The following is a 21,986-nucleotide window of genomic DNA, read 5'->3' as shown; positions in this document are numbered from 1 at the left end:
AGTCACGTAGTCATGGCTCTATGCAGTACTGTGCGCCTCCCATAGTCTGTTCTGGATTTGGGGACTGTGAAGAGACCTCTGGTGGCATGTCTCGTGGGGTCTGCATGGGTGTGATTAAGTAGTGATTAAGTCAATCTCTCCTCCACTTTGAGCCAGGAGAGATTGACATGTATATTATTCATTGTAGTTCTCTGTGTACATTAAGGGCCAGCCGTGCTGCCCCGTTCTGAGCCAATTGGAATTTTCTTAGCCTCTTTGTGGCACCTGACCACAACTGAACAGTTGTCCAGGTGCGACAAAACTAGGGCCTGTAGGACCCGCCTTGTTGATAGTGCTATTAAGGCAGGGAAGCTTTTTATTATGGACAGACTTCTCCCCATCTTAGCTACTGTTTTATCAATATGTTTTGACCATGACAGTTAACAATCCGGTGTTACTCCAAGCAGTTTAGTCACCTCAACTTGCTCAATTTCCACATTATTTATTACAAGATTTAGTTCAAGTTTAGTAAATGAATGATTTGTACCAAATACAATGCTTTGAGTTTTTGAAATATTTAGGACCAACTTATTCCTTGCCACCCACTAACTTCAGCTCTTTAAGTGTTGCAGTCATTTCAGTTGCTGTAGTAGGTGACGTGTATAGTGTTGAGTCATCTGCATTTACTCAAAGCCAGTGGCATGTCATTAGTAAAGATTTAAGAGAGTAAGGGGCCCAGACAGCTGCCCTGTTGAATTCCTGATTCTACCTGGATTATGTTGGATATGCTTCCATTAAAGAACACCCTCTGTGTTCTGTTAGACAGGTAACTCTTTATACACAAGAATCAGTCATTTGTGTAAGTGCTGTGCTTGTTTAATGTCCTTCCCTATAAGCCTGCTGAACGTCTGTTGTCAATTTGTTCACTGTAAAATAGCATTGTATCTGGTCATATTTTTTCTAAAGTTTGAGCCAGTTACTATTTTTAGGTAGTAGAATGACTTTTGCTTCCCTCCAGACCTGAGGGCACACAAGTTCTAGTAGGCTTAAATTGAAGATATGACAAATAGGAGTGGCAATATCGTTCGCTATTATTCTCAGTAATTTTCTATCCAAGTTGCCAGACCCCGGTGGCTTGTCATTGCTGATAGACAACAATATTTTTTTTGCCTCTTCCAACTCTCACTTCACAGAATTCAAAATTACAATGCTCGTCTTACATAATTTGGTCAGATATACTTGGATGTGTAGTGTCAGCAATTGTTGCTGGCATGTCATGCCTAAGTTTCCTAATCTTGCCAATTTAAAAAAATCATTAAAGTAGTTGGCAATATCATTGGGTTTTGTGATGAATGAGCCATCTGATTGAATTAATGATGGAGCGGAGTTCGCCTTTTTGTGTTCCAAAGCTTTTTACTATCATTCTTTGTCATTTAGCTTTGTTTCATAGTGTAGATTCTTCTTTTTATCCAGTTTAGTCATATGATTTCTCCATTTGCAGTATGTTTGCCAATCGGTTGTGCAGTCAGACTTATTTGCCATTTATTTTGCCTCATCCCTTTCAACCGTACATTTTTTAAATTATTCATCAATCCACAGGGATTTAACAGTTTTTACAGTCATTTTCTTAATGGGTGCATGCTTATTAGTAACTGGGACAAGCAATTTCATAAATGTCAAGTGTCAAGTGCAGCATCTGGTTGCTCCTCATTACAAACCATGGACCATCAGTCTTTACATCAACAACATAGGAATCACTACAAAACTTATTGTTTGACCTCTTACACACTATATCAGGCCCAGCCTTTGGAAATTTTCCTAGATATTGCTACTATATTGTGATCACTACATCCGATGGATTTGGATACTGCTTTCAAGCAAATTTCTGCAGCATTAGTAAAGATGTGATCAATATATAATGATTTAATTCCTGTGCTGTTTGTAACTCCCCTGGTAAGTTGACTGATAACCTGAACCAGGTTGCAGCCACTGGTTACAGTTTGAAGCTTTCTCTGGAGTGGGCAGCATGATGAAAGCCAGTCAATATTTAAAATCACCCAGAAAATATACCTCTGTTGATATAACATACATTATCAAGCATTTCACACGTTATCCAGATACTGACTGTTAGCACTTCATGGTCTATAGCAGCTTCCCACCAGAATGGGCTTTAGGTGAGGCAGATGAACCTGTAGCCATAATACTTCAACAGTATTTAACATGAGATCCTCTCTAAGCTTTACAGGGATGTGGTTCTGAATATAAATGGCCACACACACCTCCACCTTCGGCATTTGTGACCCAATTCAGTTAACTAGGCGTATGTTGGAAGTCACGACTTCACAGGAGAGCCATTTGAACATAAAACATTTGATCAAAACTCATTTTTTTGGCAGAAATGCCTTCTCGAACATATAAACTTTCATGAGCCTTAATAGCACACTTGTATGCCATCTGTAAATACTAATAAAATGGTTAAATAGCGAGCCTTGTTGGTTAAGCCACAGAAAAAGTTGGCAACCTTCCCACTAGCTATGTTTTTTTTTATGTATTGTGTAATGGAGCTGCATAAACATTTTGCTCTTCATTTTCTGGAAGATCAAGTTTTGAAATCAGTGGAATTAGAGTATGATAGCTAAAGAGATAGAGAAAACACCCGTCTTCAAACTAGGGGCAACTGTGGTATGGCATTCCTGACAGGGAGATGCGTCCAACATGCATGATGATGTATACAGGTAAGATAATCTAGCGTTAGCTAGCAACATTTTCAGATATTACACATTTCAAATTTTGATAGAAAGTGGTTTCATTTCAAGCTAAAGTGTACTGTTAGCTAGCTAGCCTATGTTAGCTGGCTGGCTCCCTAGCTGATGTTATTATTCATTTCCCAGAGCTGTTTGCTTTTCTAGTTAGAGCCTAGTGTTAGCTAGCTAACGTTGAACCTGGTTGGGTAGTTCCCAGCACTGTGGCATTGTTGGCACTGATCTTTGTTGTTTAACTAGCTAACGTTAGTTGGTTGGTTCGTTAGCTAACGTTAAGTGATGTGTGTACAACACCCATTGAATATGGCTTGTGTCAGCAAACGTCTGCAAAAAGTGTAATGAAATTGTTGCCAGCAGAGCTGGTTAGGCTGTTTTCATGTTATCCAGAAGTAAACAAATAATCGACCAGAGCGTCAAGTGTGCGCTCCCAGAGAGCGAAACAAGGTGGGTGGGGCAAAAACTTAAGAGGGTGTGAACGATGCTGAATGGGTGTAGACAAAGCAGAGCTCTTCACTAGATACCAAAACATTCAACGGTGATTATCTCAAAGGTGAGTTGATCAACTCTCGAAGCAGAATTACTTTCCCATTGTTCCTCAAATGCAGTGTATGATATACCATTTTGTAGCTCTGAGTCTCTACTTTTACCCAATGTATAAAAAAAAACATTTCAAATGTTGCTACATAAGACCGAATCCAGGTGGTGAGTCACATTTCTGTATTTTCTGTAGATCTTATAACCATGTATTGCTACCACTGTACCATTGAATGTCATCTGTTACTAGCAAATTATTGATTTCATCAACCTTGTTTCTTAAGCTACATATGTTAACGTGGGCTATTGCTATTGCACTTTTCTGGGATGCTTGACTGTTTTAATTGCTTTTCTGAGAAGCTTAGCAGCGGAGGACATGCTCAGGTTATTTATGTTAGTGCAGGGTGAGCTGCACACAGTGGACTTCCTGCTAGTACACACCACCTAAGTGCTAACAGTATAACTCTGGTTCATAGGCACATGATTATATATACAATAGCTGTAGCATCAGCAGAGGCATTCAGGGCAGTAAGACGAACATAAATTAGGTTAATTACATTGCGTCTTCCAGTGCTCCTGGGATAATGTACATTTGCTGAAGCATTATGACAACTCAGTGAAACAATGGTAGGTATTAAATGAGCTGGGCTTGGGTCTTTGATAAGTCATTGTCTCAACACAGCCTTATAATGCTGTGAAAGGATCCAGGAACCCAAACGACAATGATAATAATAATAATAATAATACGAGCTTTGTTTTCAGAAGGTATCAAAATGACATGGGTGTAGATACATGTTACACCCACAGAGCTGCAATAGTCTCGTAGCCAGTTATGGAGGGCTAAAAGTCTGCTGAACCATTCAATACCACAATTTAGGGAGGGCACAGGGTCAAATATTATAGGGTGTTTGTTGTTGTCAAGTAGTGACCCAATCAGTTCTTTAAAATCCATCTTCAGCTGTTCTGAGCATATGTCATTGAATCCCACATGAACTATGATATACTTGTTTGGGAGAGACTTATTGATATCCTGTACTCGTGCTCCTGAATAGCATAACATTTTTGCTCCAGGGACTGAGGCATTTCTCACCTTTGAGCTGCCCAATACAACAGCCAGAGAAGGGAATTGAGAAATCCACCCATTCCCACCCCTCACACAATTCGTTGAGCCTTTCACGGGCCCACAAGAAGCAGGATATGGTACACCCGCTGCTCCCGGCAATAGGTTCAGACCTCAGCAGGCAGTGCCCTGTCAGATCCTGAGACGGGGAAAGGAGCCAAACGACAACGACGGCGCTGCTGGAGTCAGCGTAGTTAGAGTTAGCACCGCCGTTGCAGACACAGGCAGTTCCAGCGATGAAGGTGCAGGTAGATCAGGCACCAGTGTCAATGTCAATCTGCTCAAACCCCTCAGTCACTCCCGTCCGGTTAGCAGTATGCTGCTGCCTGCGGTTTCCACGACTTGTGACATTGACCAGCAGCTGATTGGAACACTCTTCTTGCTGTTCTCCGTCTACTTCACTACAGGATGGAGGAGGAGAAGCAGATGGAGACCCCTTCCTTGGAAGGCAGGTTCCAGGTAGCACAGGCCATTCGGATAGGGACAGATGACAAGGGGGGAAACATCCATTAGGCCCGAGGGGCATCCATAGGAGTTGAGAACGAGAAAGTTCCAATTTGCGTAGAATTGAGATTTGCTTGCTAAGCATAGCGACCTCATTTCTGTAGTCCTCCGCTAGCAAACAATTACCGCATTGGAACTCCAAATGTCAATATTGTCGAGGACAAGACCAAAATAAGCATAGCTTCTACAGCACTGGAAATGTTTGTTAGCTATTCCAGGAGAAGCAGGCTCCATTGCAACCTAGTTAGCTATCTAGCTGGCTAGTTGGTAGCAGGTGTTGACACAGATATCCAAGTTCTTGAGTTCCTAAGTTTTCAGTGTCGAGTCGTTGTCTCCCGACAGCAGCTGTGTTCATTGCAACATTCACTCAATGCACTCTACGTTTTTACAATGTGCAGGTCAAGCCATTCCATCAGAATGTGTTATCGGACAGCTAGATATACCTACTTACATTTTAATAGCTAATAGATTGCATTTGTTAAAATATGAGACGTAATAATTGTAATCAGAAGATACTATTAAAATGTAAATATTATTGGTAACAGAATAAATAGCAGAAGAATAACTGTAGAGTAAATAATGCTGTAATTGAAAGTTGTACACCCAATGTAGGACCCTTTAAGAGCTAGAATAGATGTTGTACCCTATGTTGTGATTCTTACCAAATATGTTGTTGTTTCACAATATTCAAATCATTAGCCAAACAGTTAACTAAAACAAAGTTTCTACTGTACAAATTCAGGTAGGATCTCCCCCTTTCGTTCCATCTACATCCATTGAAAAAACATTTTTGCAACAGAATCGGCGTAATGAATACGCCCCCCTCTATTTTGTGGCACCAATGTGAAGGGTGTGTGGTGTGGGAATAATGACAAGTGAACCTGGGGGGCTTTGTGTTTACATTGCCCTAAAAAAGGGAACCAGAACACGGAATTCAAGCGAACCGAACTCAGACCACCTCTCGAAATGGTCTCAGTTCGGTTCACTTCGGGGGCTCTTTTTAGGGTTCTGAGTTCCTTTGGAATGTGTTCACACTGCAAAGATTGGCTGAAAGTGACCAAGTGTGAAAACACCATTAGCTGCCTAGGGCCTGAATGAGGTGTGCATAACTATAACGGCGCAAATGTGGTAAAGGCCATCACGTTGAATGACTGGACCAGATTCCAATGTTTTGGACACAGGCTGCACCTTGTAATCGGTAGGCTACGTGTTACATATTTTTAAGGGACTTTGACTTCATTTCTATTATAATAACAATTGTAGCCTACTTGTACATAATTACACAATCATAAGCTTCCTATTCCCACTGCAGCCTATGGCTGCCTGGAAACTAATTACCTTAGGTTATTTAATAACTCATAATGGTAAAAAAAATGTAACGCAATGATATTAATTAAATAATTAATTAGTGCTGTGCTTATAGCACACTACACTGAGTATACCACTGCTTTCTTTGAGTTCTATGCCATAGACCAGGTTTCCCCAGGTTTTTGTTGGAGATAAAAGATTGTAACGAGACCAGGAAATTGGCTCCAAGTGATTTTAATTTTGGAAATCTGTTCACAAGAATTCACGCATAATAGAGAGACACATGTAAGCAAGATTTGAAATGATGTTTTATTCAAATATTATACAGTATATTGTAACGACCCTGGGATTATAAGCGCAGAAATCGACTCTGCCGCTCATGCATGCTTTTGCGGCACAGTCGATAGTGAGCCGGACCTCGGGCTAAATCTATTTGATGATCCCTGCCATAGACTGACCAGGTGAATGCTATGAACCCTTATTGATGTCACTTGTTAAATCCACTTCAAATCAGTGTAGATGAAGGGGAGGCTACATGCTGAAGAAGGACTTTTAAAACTTGTAGACAACTGAGACATGGATTGTGTACAGTGCATTTGGAAAGTATTCAGACCCTTTCCCCCACATTTTGTTACGTTACAGCTTTATTCTAAAACGGATAAAGTATGAACACACAATCTAAACATAATACCCCATTAGGACAAAGCAAAAAATGTATTTACGCAAGTATGAGACTCGAAATTGAGCTCAGGTGCATCCTGCTTCCATCCTTGAGATGATTCTACAACTTGATTGGAGTACAGCTGTGGTAAATTCAATTGATTGGACATGATTTGGAGAGGCACACACCTGTCCATATAAGGTCCCACAGTTGGCAATGCATGTCAACAAAGCTAAAACCAAGCCATGCGGTCGAAGGAATTGTCCGTAGAGCTCCAAGACAGGATTGTCTCGAGGCACATGGGTAGCAAAGCATTTCTGCAGCATTGAAGGTCCAAAGAACACATTGGACTTCATCATTCTTAAATGGAACACACTTTGAACCACCAAGCTCTTCCTAGAGCTGGCCACCTGGCTCTTCCTAGAGCTCTTCCTAGAGCTGGCCTCCTGGCCAAACTGAACAATCAGGGGAGTAGGGCCTTGGTCAGAGAGGTGATCAAGAACCTGATGGTCACTCTGACAGAACTCCCGAGGTCCTCTGTGGCGATGGGAGAACCTTCAAGAAGGACAGCCATCTCTACAGCACTCCACCAAATCAAGCCTTTATGGTAGAGTGGCCAGAACGAACCCACTCCTCAGTAAAAGGCACATGTTGAGTGATGAGTTTACAAAAGGCACCTAAAGGACCCTGACTATGAGAAACAAGATGATCTGGTCTGATGAAACAATGATTGAACTATTTGGCCTGAATGCCATGCGTCAAGTCTGGAGGAAACCTGGCACCATCCTTACGGTGAGGCATGGTGGTGGCAGCATCATGCTGTTGGGATGTTTTTCAGCAGCAGGGACTAGGAGACTAGTCAGGATTGAGGGAAAGATGAACAAGGCAAAGTACAGAAAAATCCTTGATAAAAACCTGCTCCAGTGCGCTCAGGACCTCAAGCTGACGACTCAATATTAGGAAGATTTTCATAATATTAGGAAGATGGGAAGATGCTCCCGAGTGGCACAGTGGTCTATGCACTGCATCTCAGTGCAAGAGGCATCACTGCAGTACCCGAGTCACATAGGGTGGCGCACAATTGGCCCAGCGCCGTCCGGGTTTGGCCGCAGTACGCGTCATTGTAAATAAGAATTTGTTCTTAACTGACTCTCCTAGTTAAATAAAGGTTAAATAAAAAATATATATATTGTTTTTATGATGTTTGGTATACTCAGTGTATATTTTGACGATCATGTTAAAAATGTATGTTTGTTAATATGTAGGTGTAATAATCCTACCTATTATCATATGTATAACAATGTTGGAAAATATTTGTTGAATTTGGTTTTGTAATCAGTTAGCACAGTATGTATTCGTTCATATGATATCATTTTAGAAGTGATGTAATCTACCCTGAGATTTGTTTTAACCATGTCTGACTGAATAAGTGTTTGAAAATCGCAATTCATAATCGCAATTAGAATATCTGGCCATAAAATCGCAATGATATATTTTGTCCAAATCGTGTAGCCCTAGGTGTTATTAATGAACATATTGAGGCTATCGGCATATCATATCTAAATATTTATATAGGCTTACTAATTATGAAGATGGTACAGAGGAACAGCTCAAATGGTTGAGATATTCCCTATATCATGTTGTCAAATGTCAGAAATTATACTCAGACATACTCCATGCAACCAAAAAAACGGTTGACTCTGACGATTTCTACAATGCAAAATTATATTAACTCCTGCTCTCAAAAAGGGCACATGCCATTATTGCTCCGTGGTCATATTTCAACACGAGGTGACTAAAATGTCATTATTATGACTCTCCTCTAGCTCACAGTATTAGCTCAAGCACCCTTTTTTCAACACAGTGCCATAAAATGCAAATTCTCAGCCATTTCCACCAGTCCCCACTCTAGTCAAACCTTTCGCCTGCTCCTTAAAAGATCATCTTTCTGTGATTATGACCAAACCCCTGTTGCCTAGCAACACACAATTAAGGAATATGCTTTCAGAGAGGCTTTGCAGGCGTCCATTAACAGATGAAATTACCAAAGCAACAAATGTCAGCCGCGTGCACATTCATTTGTTGTACTGAGTGTGTGTTTAACATGAGGAAACCCTTGTGTGCAAAAGCGAACTAGGGTGAGCTATTATCATGGCTGCAGATTTTTACAGCAGAGAAAGGTAGCTAAACAGAAAGGGTCCTTTAGACATAAACAGAAGAAGTACCATCTTTTTCCCCCCTGAGACTAGACAGACTTCATAAATCCATTTGTTCTCAATCTGTAGGGGAGCTGTCGGAGCCAATGGTTATAGCTCTAGTACTGGGGGAATCCAAAGATGTCAGCCTAGTCCATAAATAACGGAGTGAATATGTGGATTAGCAGTGTTGTAAAAGGAGGATCTAAAGGACTAAACCCCTTTTGCTTCTCATTCCAGTAACTCAGAGAAAAGACACAATTGCTGATCATCACATTCATTTCATTTCAGCAGCACAGCTAGGATGTTGTCCAACCCGATGGATGCTGTCCAATAGCATTATTATTGAACAACTTTGATGATGAATCATACTTGTTGAAATCATAGCTAGTGCTGGTAATTTCTCACATCTTCCAAATTTCTGTAGCACCAACGTTAGAGAGCTACAGTATACAATATAGTTCATTTCAACATTCCCTACAATGGTCACTGCTGCACCTGAACAGAGACAATAACAGTGTATGCAACACTACACATAACGTACAGCTCCAGGCTACTTCAATGCACTATAAGCAGAATGATGCTGTGATGATGCTGAAACCAATATTACATAACCCTTCCCACCAGGCCATCAGCCCTGAAGATTATGCTCTGTGTGGACAAGCATGTGGACAATTATGCCTTTGTTCTGTGTGGACAAGCTTCAAATGCCTACAGATGAGGTGAAGGGCAAGGAATATAGCTCCAAAGCAAAAACAGCTCTCTTTTTCTCTCTCCCACACACACACACACACACACACACACACACACACACACACACACACGCACAGACAGACACACCCAATGCAATGCACACAGGCACGCATAAACTCAAGGCTCCAATTCTCCCATGTTTAATCGTGACCATGTACCCAGATTGGTTGGACAAACACAACTACTGACAGGCTGTTTCTGCTTTAAAAAGCAGCGTTACCTCAGATAGATGACAGCTCACATCGTACCACATCACACTGTCCTTGCCCCACTCCCACCCTCCATCTTGGTCATCACAACCATTATGTGTGGCAAAAAAATAAACAATACAGAACAGCATGCATCTCATAGAGCGCAAAGATGACTGACAGTACACGAGTGTCTAAAATAGAATTCAGAAAGAGGTAGGTAGGGCTACTCTCAGAGCTTTTCAACAGGGACTCTGTCATTTTAGGATCACAACAGCAGACTATAAATAATTAGGGCATGGGGAGGATTAAAGGCTGATATTGTTAAAAAGTTACGCTTTTAGGCCATTAATTAAGCCATTCATTAAAAAAAACATGATCTCCAATATGGATATACTGTAACTAACGCCATTCACGGAAGATATGGTAGCCAAACTCTTAAGGATCGGAACCTTTTTTTCAATTTTCGCCTAAAATGACATACCCATAACCAAATCTAACTGCAAATCTAACAAATTCTTGATACCATTTGAAAGGAAACACTTTGAAGTTTGTAGAAATGTGAAATTAATGTAGCAGAATATAACACATTAGATCTGGTAAAAGAGAATACAAAAAAAATTGTATGATCATCTTTGACATGCAAGAGAAAGGCCGTAATGTACTATGCCAGGTCAGGCGCAATTTAAATGTTGGCCACTAGATGGCAGACATGTATGGGTAAAGTTTTAGACAGATTCAATGAACCATTGTATTTCTGTTCAAAATGTTGCATCAAGACTGCCCAAATGTGTCTAATTGGTTTATTAATACATTTTCAAGTTCCTAACTGTGCACTCTCCTCAAACAATTGCATGGTATTCTTTCACTGCAATAGCTACTGTAAATTGGACACTACAGTTAGATTAACAAGAATGTAAGCGTTCTGTCCATATCAGATATGTCTATGTCCTGGGAAATGTTCTTGTTATTTACAACCTCATGCTAATCACATTAGCCTACGTTAGCTCAACTGTCCCGTGGAGGGGACACCGATCCCGTATTGAGTTGAGATGTTTATCCATTGTCAATCCAATACAAAGGCACATACACAGGTTAACGATAAGCAGAGCTCCACACAGCCAAAGGATAGATTGAAATGATGTGAAAGCAGCAAAGAGATAAATTCATATCAATCTACAGAAAAAGTATCTCAAACACTTCAACGTTGAGTGGGAACCAGATAAATGGCCCTTTTCGGGCACTTGGTTTAAGAGCACTGCATTACAGTATCCTGTATTCAATTCATGCCAAATAGCTGTCATAAAGAGAGCAGTTTCATAGCCTTAAATATTCAACTGTTATTTGAGAAAGGGGCTATCCTGATAAGGGTATAAAATAATTATTAATTTGATTGCAAAAACACAATACCTAATTGTTGTCTTAGAGTACAGAGTGAATGGTTATCTAACCAGAGCTTCCATTTCAAATAGAAAAAATCTATAACTACAATTTTTTTTATATAACCCAAGAGAAACCATACTCTTTCAGTAACCATACTCCTTCAGTAGCCAACAAATACACTACAGCCAAGAGACATTCTATACAGGAGGACTAGGGGAGAGGAGGAAGAGGAGGGAATGGTTGAGGGGATAAAAGTATGCTTTACTTGTATCTGGTGATGCCATGGTGGAGACGATGACAGGTGGGCCAGTACGGCGGCTAAGCTTCTGGTTGGTGGCCATAGCACTCTGGTTCTGCATGCTGGTACCCACTGGCATCATGGCTCCATCGGACGGGGTGCCCCCAGCCTTGCGTATCATCTGAGGGCTGGGGTGGGCGCTGTGCACGGGTTGCAGGCTGCGGTCCCGTTTCATCAGCTCCATGGGCACTGTGTAGTTGGTGGAGTATGCCCTTGGGGCCTGCTGAGGTGACAGCTGGGCAGGCATGCACACTGGCATTTGCTGTTGTTGCATGGCTTGCATCTGCTGTGGCATGGCAGCCATCATCTGCATGCCCGGCGTCATGGGGACACCCGGGTGTTGGGAGAATGCAGACATGGGCCGGGACTGGACAGGGACCATGGCACCATTGTAGGTCCCTGGGGTACGAGGTCCTGGGTAGCCCTGTGTATTTTCCAGAAGTTGCTGAGAGGGAGCACTGTTGGGCCTCCTGGCCAGGGCCTCAGCCATGGTGGGGGAGATGGTCTGCATGGTACCAGGGGTCTGTGGTGCCATCAGCCGGGGGTCCATGCCCATGGCCTGCTGGTGCTGCTGCTGCTGGAGGTACATGTCAGAGCGGTGGCTGAAGCTGTTGGAGCGGCCCCGCATGTGGGCCTGTTGCTGGGGCGTGGGAGGGGGCTCTAAGGGCCTCTTAACGCTGATGGCCACCCGTGACAGCACCCGCGCCTGCCCTAGGTTGGGAGCCACTGAACGTACGTCATTCTCCTCCATGACTGCCAGCATGCCGGTTGTGTCAAAGCCCTGCTGGATGAGTGAGGAGATGGTACTCTCTGAGAGACCCTCGTTTCGAAGAAGAGCCAGGAACTCTGGGTCGGCGTTCCTCTTGTGATCCACTGGGGCTGCAGGCGTCTGCTGGGCTGTGGGAGGTGGAGGGGGGAGGGCTACAGGGGCAGGTGGGATAGGAAGAGGGGCAGGAACAGGTGCAGGAACAGGGGTGGCGAGAGGAGGGTTGGGGTTGTAGACCTGCATGTTGGGCTGCGGAGCTTGTTGTTGTTGAACGCTGTAGGGCAATGTGCACTCCTGCCTTATCATCATACCTCGCTGCTGCATGCTCCCATCCAGCCCCTGAGTGTTAGGGTCCACCACCAGGCAGGTGGCTGCAGGCTGCTGCCGAGGGTCCACGGGATGGCCATTGATGTCGGTATAGACTGTCTGGCCGGCTAGAGGGGTTGGCTCAGATGTGTAACGAGGTGAAGAGGGTTGTTCCATTCCATAGTGAGCAGGAGAGCTTTGGCCATCTGGCATCATATTGGTTGCGGCTACAGCTGCAGGCTGATTGTAAACCTGGTTAATGCAATGGGCAGTTGGTGGAAGAGGGCGAGGAGGAAGAGGAGAAGAAGACGAAGGACCCGGAGGTAAGGGCCTCCCTCCCTGTCCCTGGTCCCATGGTGGGCGTCCCACTGGGTTCATCCCGTAGTGGGACGGGGATCTGCTGAGCGGATGAGGCTGCTCCTGAGTCTGCTGCTCCACCCGGTAGAAGCCCCGGGGGTCCTCTGGTGGTCGGGGAGCCATAGCAGGGTCATGGGGATAATAGTCCTGGGAGGCGATGAATCCTCGGTGACTATTAGCCATGGGTGGACGGTCGTAGTTGTTTAGCTCAGGGACTGAGCCCTTTCTCATTCCCCGGGGATCGGTAGCGTAGCCTTGCTGACTGTACAGAGAGTCTTGGTAGGAGTAGGGGTCTCGTTTCAGATCCAGGTCTGGAGGACGCATCCCAGGGGGAGTCTCATAGTAACCTCCTCCCTCTGCCCCGTAAGACAGCGAGTTTCGTCGACCCGCTATCCTGCCTTGTTGGTCATACACGCTTTCTCCCCCGGCCCACTGACCCTCATTCCCCCCCAGGGTGTCCCAACTGTGGGAGCGACCGATACTCAACTGCTTGCTGGCGACGAGCATTGGAGAGAAAAAAAACTGGACAGCTTTACAGAGGACAAAAAACAAGCAGGGAGTAGTTGGTGTTTTCTTTCAAGTCTTCAGTTACAATTTACATCAAAAGAGTGGAAAGGAGGGAGGGAGGACGGAGGAGGAGCAAAAAGAGATGAAGCAGTGGGGTATATTGTTTCACCTGATATCCAGTTGTAATTTTTGGGGGCTCTTCTGAGGTCCTTTCTATTCAGTGGCTCCCCCTTGACAGGCAATCCTTGAATAATTAATCTATGGAAATATTGTTGCTAGTTGTGAGAGGACACCACACTGTGCAAATGCTGCAAAGGCAGCCCCAACTACTCCATTGAACCACAATGACAGGGTCCGTGCTTGTGCTGGCCACCAACCATGTAGGCTACCCGATGCGGTGAGAGGAAAAATACACAAAAGGGGGGAATATTGGAGGGGGTGGGATGGGATTGTAGGCAGGGGCTTGTACTAATCCAGTAGGGTTTATCCTTCCCCTACTCTGGGACATTTTACTCACTCTGGCGATTGCTATGAGGGATTACAGTCTAAATAAAGACGGCTTAATTCTGCTACCCATCGTGACGTTACGTGAACCAACTAAAAAGTATCTCTGAGGATTCTGCTCATTTACGTAAGGGCAAACCTCCATCCAAATCCGTGGCCCGGGACACTTACCTGGGTCTGATCACTTGATTTTGTTGTCAATGACTTGCTGGGTCTCGTTCAATGAGCATGAGAGATTTACACTACCCCGCTAGTAGCCCTCAGGGAGGGGAAGGCAGGCAGGCGGGTGATTGAAATGAATACAGATCTCCCTGCTAAGTCTCATGTGCCGTCAGGAAACATCAAATCCACTCTGATTGGACACTAATCCGTTGCCTGGGCCGACGCTGACAGAGTGACCACGCAACTCCTGTGAAACTCCTGTCACACTCTCCCCCCTCACTGAGAGGACCTAGTAAATGTCACAAGACGACTGGCACCCGGAGACACAGAACCCACAGGGGGCAATGGGAAACTGACTGCTAAAAAAACATCTGAAAACGTTATTAAAGCATACTGCCTGCAACCCTTTAGAAATAATAAGCGTGAAAGAAAGTGACAAAAGCAAGGCTTGTCCTCAAAGCAACTATTTGCATGTACAATTATTGGATTAAAGCCATTTTCTCCAACCACAATCTGTCAACCTGCTGTTACCACAGCACTCCACCCAAAGCATTGCTGATCCCCTTTACCAAGCGAAGCTCTGTGTCTGGATTTTGCCCCTTGTCAGAGAGACCTGGGGGGAGAATGCACTTTGTCACTACACACACACTTCTCTAAGCAATCCTTGAAACCCTCTGTGAATCCTTCCTATCCTCCCAGTCCCCCTGTGGTGCATAATTATTTGGCCTACCTATCTGCCTGGCCAGCTGACACTTGATCCCTGTTGGAGAGGTTCCCTGTTAACTAATGCATGAGAACAGATGTTAAGGCGGAGAATACGCCTCCATTTTCATTAACCCTGTCCTGGGATCAGTGCTGGGGCATCATGTTTTCTGTTGCCATGACAGCTATGGACCCTCTCAAATATCACACCTCGTTGACAAATTATACTCGAGTTTACCCTGCTTTTAGAGCATCGTGAAGACCTGCTGGATTGCAGTGGTGGATCGTGCTATCGTTCTTTAATCAGTGTTGCGTAATTAGGAAGAGAAGCGATAACACTGGACAGGATGTCAAAGGAAATGCTAAAGCGCCCAATGCTGTTGCATTATGGGTTGACAGGAAAAGGGGGATTATCATTGATAGTGGAATTGACTTCAGACCAACTGACTTTTCCCCCTGTGTTTTTATAGTTCCAGGAAACCAGAGTTGACAGAAGGAAATAAGGCAAGTGAGATGGAGAGAGAGGGAAATGGATGGATGAGAGAGCAAGAGACAGGAGGCAGCTGGGGGCACTGATATTAAAATGAGAGCGAGAGTTTCTCAATTCAGTTTCATGCTTGAATGAATAGCAGGGTGAAAAGTAAACTAATTAAGTCTTTGGGGACTTTGGGGAAACCGAAAGGCATACACATATGTAGAAGCATGCACACACAGTTATCTATGTAACAGCAACCCTACGTAGCACATGCCTCGTGGGAATAGGATTCAATTCACTTAGCAAAAAAAATAACAATAACATTGGTCACTGGAAGCCCTTGTCCTGCCGCCAACACCCACCCACGTAGACTGTGTACAACAACCCGTGTTTCAACTCCATCAGTGTAAACCTAAACAGCGCTATTCCCCTCTTTTATTGATTTACTTCTGTGATCTGATTCCCAAGAGTGTGCTAGACTAGACTACACATCTTTATCAAACAGTCTTGTGGGGCCACCCCCAGGTGGTGAGGGTAGGCAACAACATCTCCACCCCGCTGATCCTCAACACTGGGGCCCCACAAGGGTGCGTTCTGAGCCCTCTCCTGTACTCCCTGTTCACCCACGACTGCGTGGCCACGCACGCCTCCAACTCAATCATCAAGTTTGCGGACGACACAACAGTGGTAGGCTTGATTACCAACAACGACGAGACGGCCTACAGGGAGGAGGTGAGGGCCCTCGGAGTGTGGTGTCAGGAAAATAACCTCACACTCAACGTCAACAAAACTAAGGAGATGATTGTGGACTTCAGGAAACAGCAGAGGGAACACCCCTATCCACATCGATGGAACAGTAGTGGAGAGGGTAGCAAGTTTTAAGTTCCTCGGCATACACATCACAGACAAACTGAATTGGTCCACTCACACAGACAGCATCGTGAAGAAGGCGCAGCAGCGCCTCTTCAACCTCAGGAGGCTGAAGAAATTCGGCTTGTCACCAAAAGCACTCACAAACTTCTACAGATGCACAATCGAGAGCATCCTGGCGGGCTGTATCACCGCCTGGTACGGCAACTGCTCCGCCCACAACCGTAAGGCTCTCCAGAGGGTAGTGAGGTCTGCACAACGCATCACCGGGGGCAAACTACCTGCCCTCCAGGACACCTACACCACCCGATGTTACAGGAAGGCCATAAAGATCATCAAGGACATCAACCACCTGAGCCACTGCCTGTTCACCCCGCTATCATCCAGAAGGCGAGGTCAGTACAGGTGCATCAAAGCTGGGACCGAGAGACTGAAAAACAGCTTCTATCTCAAGGCCATCAGACTGTTAAACAGCCACCACTAACATTGAGTGGCTGCTGCCAACACACTGACACTGACACTGACTCAAGCCACTGTAATAATGGGAATTGATGGGAAATGATGTAAATATATCACTAGCCACTTTAAACAATGCTACCTTATATAATGTTACTTACCCTACATTATTCATCTCATATGCATACGTATATACTGTACTCTATATCATCGACTGCATCCTTATGTAATACATGTATCACTAGCCACTTTAACTATGCCACTTTGTTTACATACTCATCTCATATGTATATACTGTACTCGATACCATCTACTGTATCTTGCCTATGCTGCTCTGTACCATCACTCATTCATATATCCTTATGTACATATTCTTTATCCCCTTACACTGTGTATAAGACAGTAGTTTTGGAATTGTTAGTTAGATTACTTGTTGGTTATTACTGCATTGTCGGAACTAGAAGCACAAGCATTTCGCTACACTCGCATTAACATCTGCTAACCATGTGTATGTGACAAATAAAATTTGATTTGATTTGAAACAGTCAGGGTGGAACAGTTCTAGATAGAGTATGTGTGTTCTGGGTTTGTAGATCTAATCATACAGTAACACGAAGCAAAGACACTGTCGACAAACCAAGGATGAAGGATCCCTACGCCTGAGTATACACAGGACATTAATGGGACAGTTCACTCACTCATCTTTGCACGCTCCTTGGAGCATAGTGCCTCAACAAATGGATCCCCACACTGCGGCCAGGTCCCAGGCTGGTGTGTTGTTGAGTCCCAAGGTGTGTACAGTCGTGACCAAAAGTTTTGAGAATGACACAAATATTAATTTTCAGTCTGCTGCCTCAGTTTGTATGATGGCAATTTGCATATACTCCAAAATGTTATGAAGAGTGATCAGATTAATTTCTAAGTCCCTCTTTGCCATGCAAATGAACTGAATCCCCCAAAAACATTTCCACTGCATTTCAACCCTGCCTCAAAAGGACCAGCTGACATCATGTAAGTGATTCTCTCGTTAACACAGGTGTGAGTGTTGACGAGGACAAGGCTGGAGATCACTCGATCATACTAATTAAGTTCAAATAACAGACTGGAAACTTCAAAAGGAGGGTGGTGCATTGGAGTCATTGTTTTTCCTCCGTCAACCATGGTTACCTGCAAGGAAACACGTGCCGTCATCATTGCTTTGCACAAAAAGGGCTTCACAGGCAAGGATATTGCTGCCAGTAAGATTGCACCTAAATCAACCATTTATCAGATCATCAAGAACTTCAAGGAGAGCAGTTCAATTGTTGTGAAGAAGGCTAGAAAGTCCAGCAAGCGCCAGGAACGTCTCCTCAAGTTGATTCAGCTTCGGGGCACCACCAATACAGAGCTTGCTCAGGAATGGCAGCAGGTAGGTGTGAGTGCATCTGCACGCACAGTGAGGCGAAGACTTTTGGACAATGGCCTGGCGTCAAGAAGGGCAGCAAAGAAGCCAGACTGATATTCTGCAAAAAGGTACAGGGATTGGACTGCTGAGGACGGGGGTAAAGTCATTTTCTCTGATGAATCCCATTTCCCATTGTTTGGGGCATCTGGAAAAAATATTGTCCGGAGAAGACAAGGTGAGCGCTACCATCAGTCCTGTGTCATGCCAACAGTAAAGCATCCTGAGACCATTCATGTGTGGGGTTGCTTCTCAGCCAAGAGAGCGGGCTCACTCACAATTGTGCCTAAGAGCACAGCCATGAATAAAGAATGGTACCAACACATTCTCCGAGAGCAACTTCTCCCAACCATCCAGGAACAGTTTGGTGATGAACAATGCCTTTTCCAGCATGATGGAGCACCTTGCCATAAGGCAAAAGTGATAACTAAGTGGCTCGGGGAACAAAACATCGATATTTTGGGTCCATGGCCAGGAAACTCCCCAGACCTTAATCCCATTGAGAACATGTGGCTAATCCTCAAGAGACGGGTGGACAAACAAAACCCCACAAATTCTGACCAACTCCAAGCATTGATTATGCAAGAATGGGCTGCCATCAGTCAGGATGTGGCCCAGAAGTTAATTGACAGCATGCCAGGGTGGATTGCAGAGGTCTTGAAAAAGAAAGGTCAACACAGCAAATATTGACTCTTTGCATCAAGTTCATGTAATTGTACAATAAATATCTAAAGACACTGAAGCAGAAAACTTTGTGGAAATGAATATTTGTGTCATTCTCAACTTTTGGCCACGACTGTAGGTCGTCACCCAAGTGACAAAATGACATATTGTTTTGATCTACAAATCGATTAGATTTGTGCCACAAATGCTGCAAAGTTAGCATTTGAAACAGTAGCCAGGTAAACAAAACCAAAGAATGGATTGCAGTCATACCTTGTCCATAGACTGCTTACAGTTTGTAATTTTGGTGAACTCTCCCTTTTGAAACACTGTGACATTCAAATGTAAATACTTGTGGAGGCACATACACAATTATGTGAGAGAAGACACAAAAGTGAGCCACTTGTACAAACCCAGTATTATACATTACAAGTGGAAGGTGAAACAAAATAAATCAATACAACGCAGAAATACCTGTCGCCACACAATATTTCTCTGTACACCTTGGCATTGTAACTACTTGCCACATGAACAGAAAAGGTCTTCCTTATTCACAAGGGGCTTGGTGTTCTTTGTTGTTGCATGCTTGACATCTGTGAAAGAGGCTACCCACACAGATGCCTACGTTTAATATGCCCCCTACATCTCACTGTCAGTCAAATCCTAGCTCTCTGCCTCGATATTAATAATGCATCTCAGTCAGACAGAGGCAGGGATGGAGGGTGTGTACTGTATGTCGTGTGTGTGTGTGTGTGTGTGTGTGTGTGTGTGTGTGTGTGTAAGCTCACATGCTATGAGCTCATTTGTACTCAGTACACCGCAAGCATGTGTGACCCTAGATCTGCTCTGAGCCTTTGACCCTGTTCAAGGCAACTCCTTTCCTCGTCTTCTGACATGCTACAGCGACTTCACTAATGTCCCATTACATTTAGACATGCCACTGCTGTAGCCAGCCCTGTTCTGACATGAATACATGAAACAAGGACTAGACATGAATACTGACTTGACATTAAAAAAACAACTGCCTTACATGCTGACCACACTGCTCGCGTCTCCCATCTCCTCATTGGTTTTTAGAAGCATATACCCATGTGGGTGCTTGAAAGCGGAACTGAGGTCCACACTCCAGTCCCGTTGGTGCTGGTAATGCAGAAGACGACGACTGAAGGAGAGACTACTAGAAACTAACTAAGTTTCCCCTTATATGTATGGATTAATTGTCGAGAACACACAATTTTGTGTAACTCAAAATGGGTAAAAATTTTACAAATATCCAGGACAAAAAGGACATTGTGCATTTCAGGTAAAATAACAACCTAATGTTTATATCCCTGGACAAATTAGCTAGCAACAGCACGCTAGCAAGCTAAATGTCCATGAATGTTTCATGTGTTTCGACCTGTCCCCAAATTAATATAGTTGGTTCAGAGTTCATTTTGATATTTCATGGTGTTCTGGTGTGGATAGACAAAATCAACAGACGCACGTGTGTGCCCAGTGTAGTCAGCATATTAATATTCATTCACGTCGGTTCACTCATTTCATGATTAAAATGTTAAACACACATTGACATATGGATGAGCTGGGGCAGTAGGCAAACTAAGGGAGGGATTCAATTACACAGGACAGATTGACCTCAACGCATTGTATGTAGCTATGCGACTCTGATAGCAATACCATGACTGCCTTGTGACTGATCAGATTGTAACGGGGCATGTGGATACTCTTACTAAATGTAGTTGGTCTTACCTACAGTCATATCATATTACTTTCTATGTTATTAATATTTAAACAACATCTCTCCAAGATTCATACACTGCTCAGGAGGGCAATTTACGATGCAGAAACGGAAATAAAACAGAAACTAAAGCCGATGGTAATGATTTCCTAGGTGTCAACCCTGTTACAGCTTTCACAGCCTGCATCCCACACTGCTCATCTATCCGTGTTCAATCTCCTATTAGCCCCTCCTCCTTCCAGGCCAAATCCAGCCCAGACACAGCTCTGTTAAAACAGCCTATTGTTTTCTCTTTGCAGTAGATTTGTCTTTCCGAGAACTAATTTCCACGTCTTGAAGGCAACCACACATACAAACTAGCTCCCACAAATACTGTAGAATGGGCACACTAGCACGCAGGCGCACACACACACTCCTCCTACCCTGGGATTTGTGAGATTATGGACCCCAGATGAGTTATTCTCCTTCTCCCCCAACATACAGTCCTCTATGACCATCTCCATAAGCCCATAAAGGGGCTGTGGGGTTTGGCTGGAAGCCTGGAACACAACCCGGGGAGGGGTGGGGGGTGGTTGGGGAACACAACCCGGGGAGGGGTGGGGGATGGTTGGAAGCCTGGAACACAACCCGGGGAGGTGTGGGGGGTTGGTTGGAGGCCTGGAACACAACCCGGGGGAAGGGGTGGGGGGTTGGTTGGAGGCCTGGAACACAACCCGGGGAGGGGTGGGGGGTTGGTTGGAGGCCTGGAACACAACCCGGGGAGGGGGGGGGGTTGGTTGGAGGCCTGGAACACAACCCGGGGAGGGGTGGGGGGTTGGTTGGAGGCCTGGAACACAACCCGGGGAGGGGTGGGGGGGATGGTTGGAAGCCTGGAACACAACCCGGGGGAGGTGTGGGGGTTGGTTGGAGGCCTGGAACACAACCCGGGGTGGGGGGGGTTGGAAGCCTGGAACACAACCCGGGAGGGGTGGGGGGTTGGTTGGAAGCCTGGAACACAACCCGGGGAGGGGTGGTTGGAGGCCTGGAACACAACCCGGGGAGGGGTGGGGGGGGTTGGTTGGAGGCCTGGAACACAACCCGGGGAGGGGTGGGGGGTTGGAAGCCTGGAACACAACCCGGGGAGGGGTGGGGGGTTGGTTGGAGGCCTGGAACACAACCCGGGGAGGGGTGGTTGGAGGCCTGGAACACAACCCGGGGAGGGGTGGGGAGGGGTTGGTTGGAGGCCTGGAACACAACCCGGGGAGGGGTGGGGGGTTGGTTGGAAGCCTGGAACACAACCCGGAGAGGGGTGGGGGGTTGGTTGGGGTGAGTTCATAGCCTGACTGGATGCTAGGAGCAGGGGGTTGGAAGTATC

General features: G+C 44.8%; 1 protein-coding gene across 7 annotated transcripts in view; it reads right to left on the bottom strand.

Moving 5' to 3' along the window:
• The window catches only part of ctbp2a (C-terminal binding protein 2a), a 136,949-nt gene that overhangs the window by 36,645 nt on the left and 78,318 nt on the right, over positions 1-21,986 (bottom strand). For 4 of the 7 annotated variants that reach the window (XR_002954194.2, XM_024427551.2, XM_024427572.2 and 1 more), the window contains exon 1: positions 11,653-13,945. The exons of the other annotated variants lie outside the window; for them this stretch is intronic. Coding sequence is in view for 3 of the 4 variants with exons in the window: in XM_024427551.2 (XP_024283319.1) it covers positions 11,653-13,621 (1,969 nt within the window). In the remaining variant the exon portion in view is untranslated. Of the gene's footprint in view, positions 1-11,652; positions 13,946-21,986 lie in introns of those variants that run through there. 7 annotated transcript variants of the gene reach the window in all.

Source organism: Oncorhynchus tshawytscha, linkage group LG01 (assembly GCF_018296145.1).
Source record: "Oncorhynchus tshawytscha isolate Ot180627B linkage group LG01, Otsh_v2.0, whole genome shotgun sequence".
Classification (NCBI taxonomy): Eukaryota; Metazoa; Chordata; class Actinopteri; order Salmoniformes; family Salmonidae; genus Oncorhynchus; species Oncorhynchus tshawytscha.
Note: the sequence above shows the minus strand (reverse complement) of the source record. Positions and strands in the feature narration are given on the sequence as shown.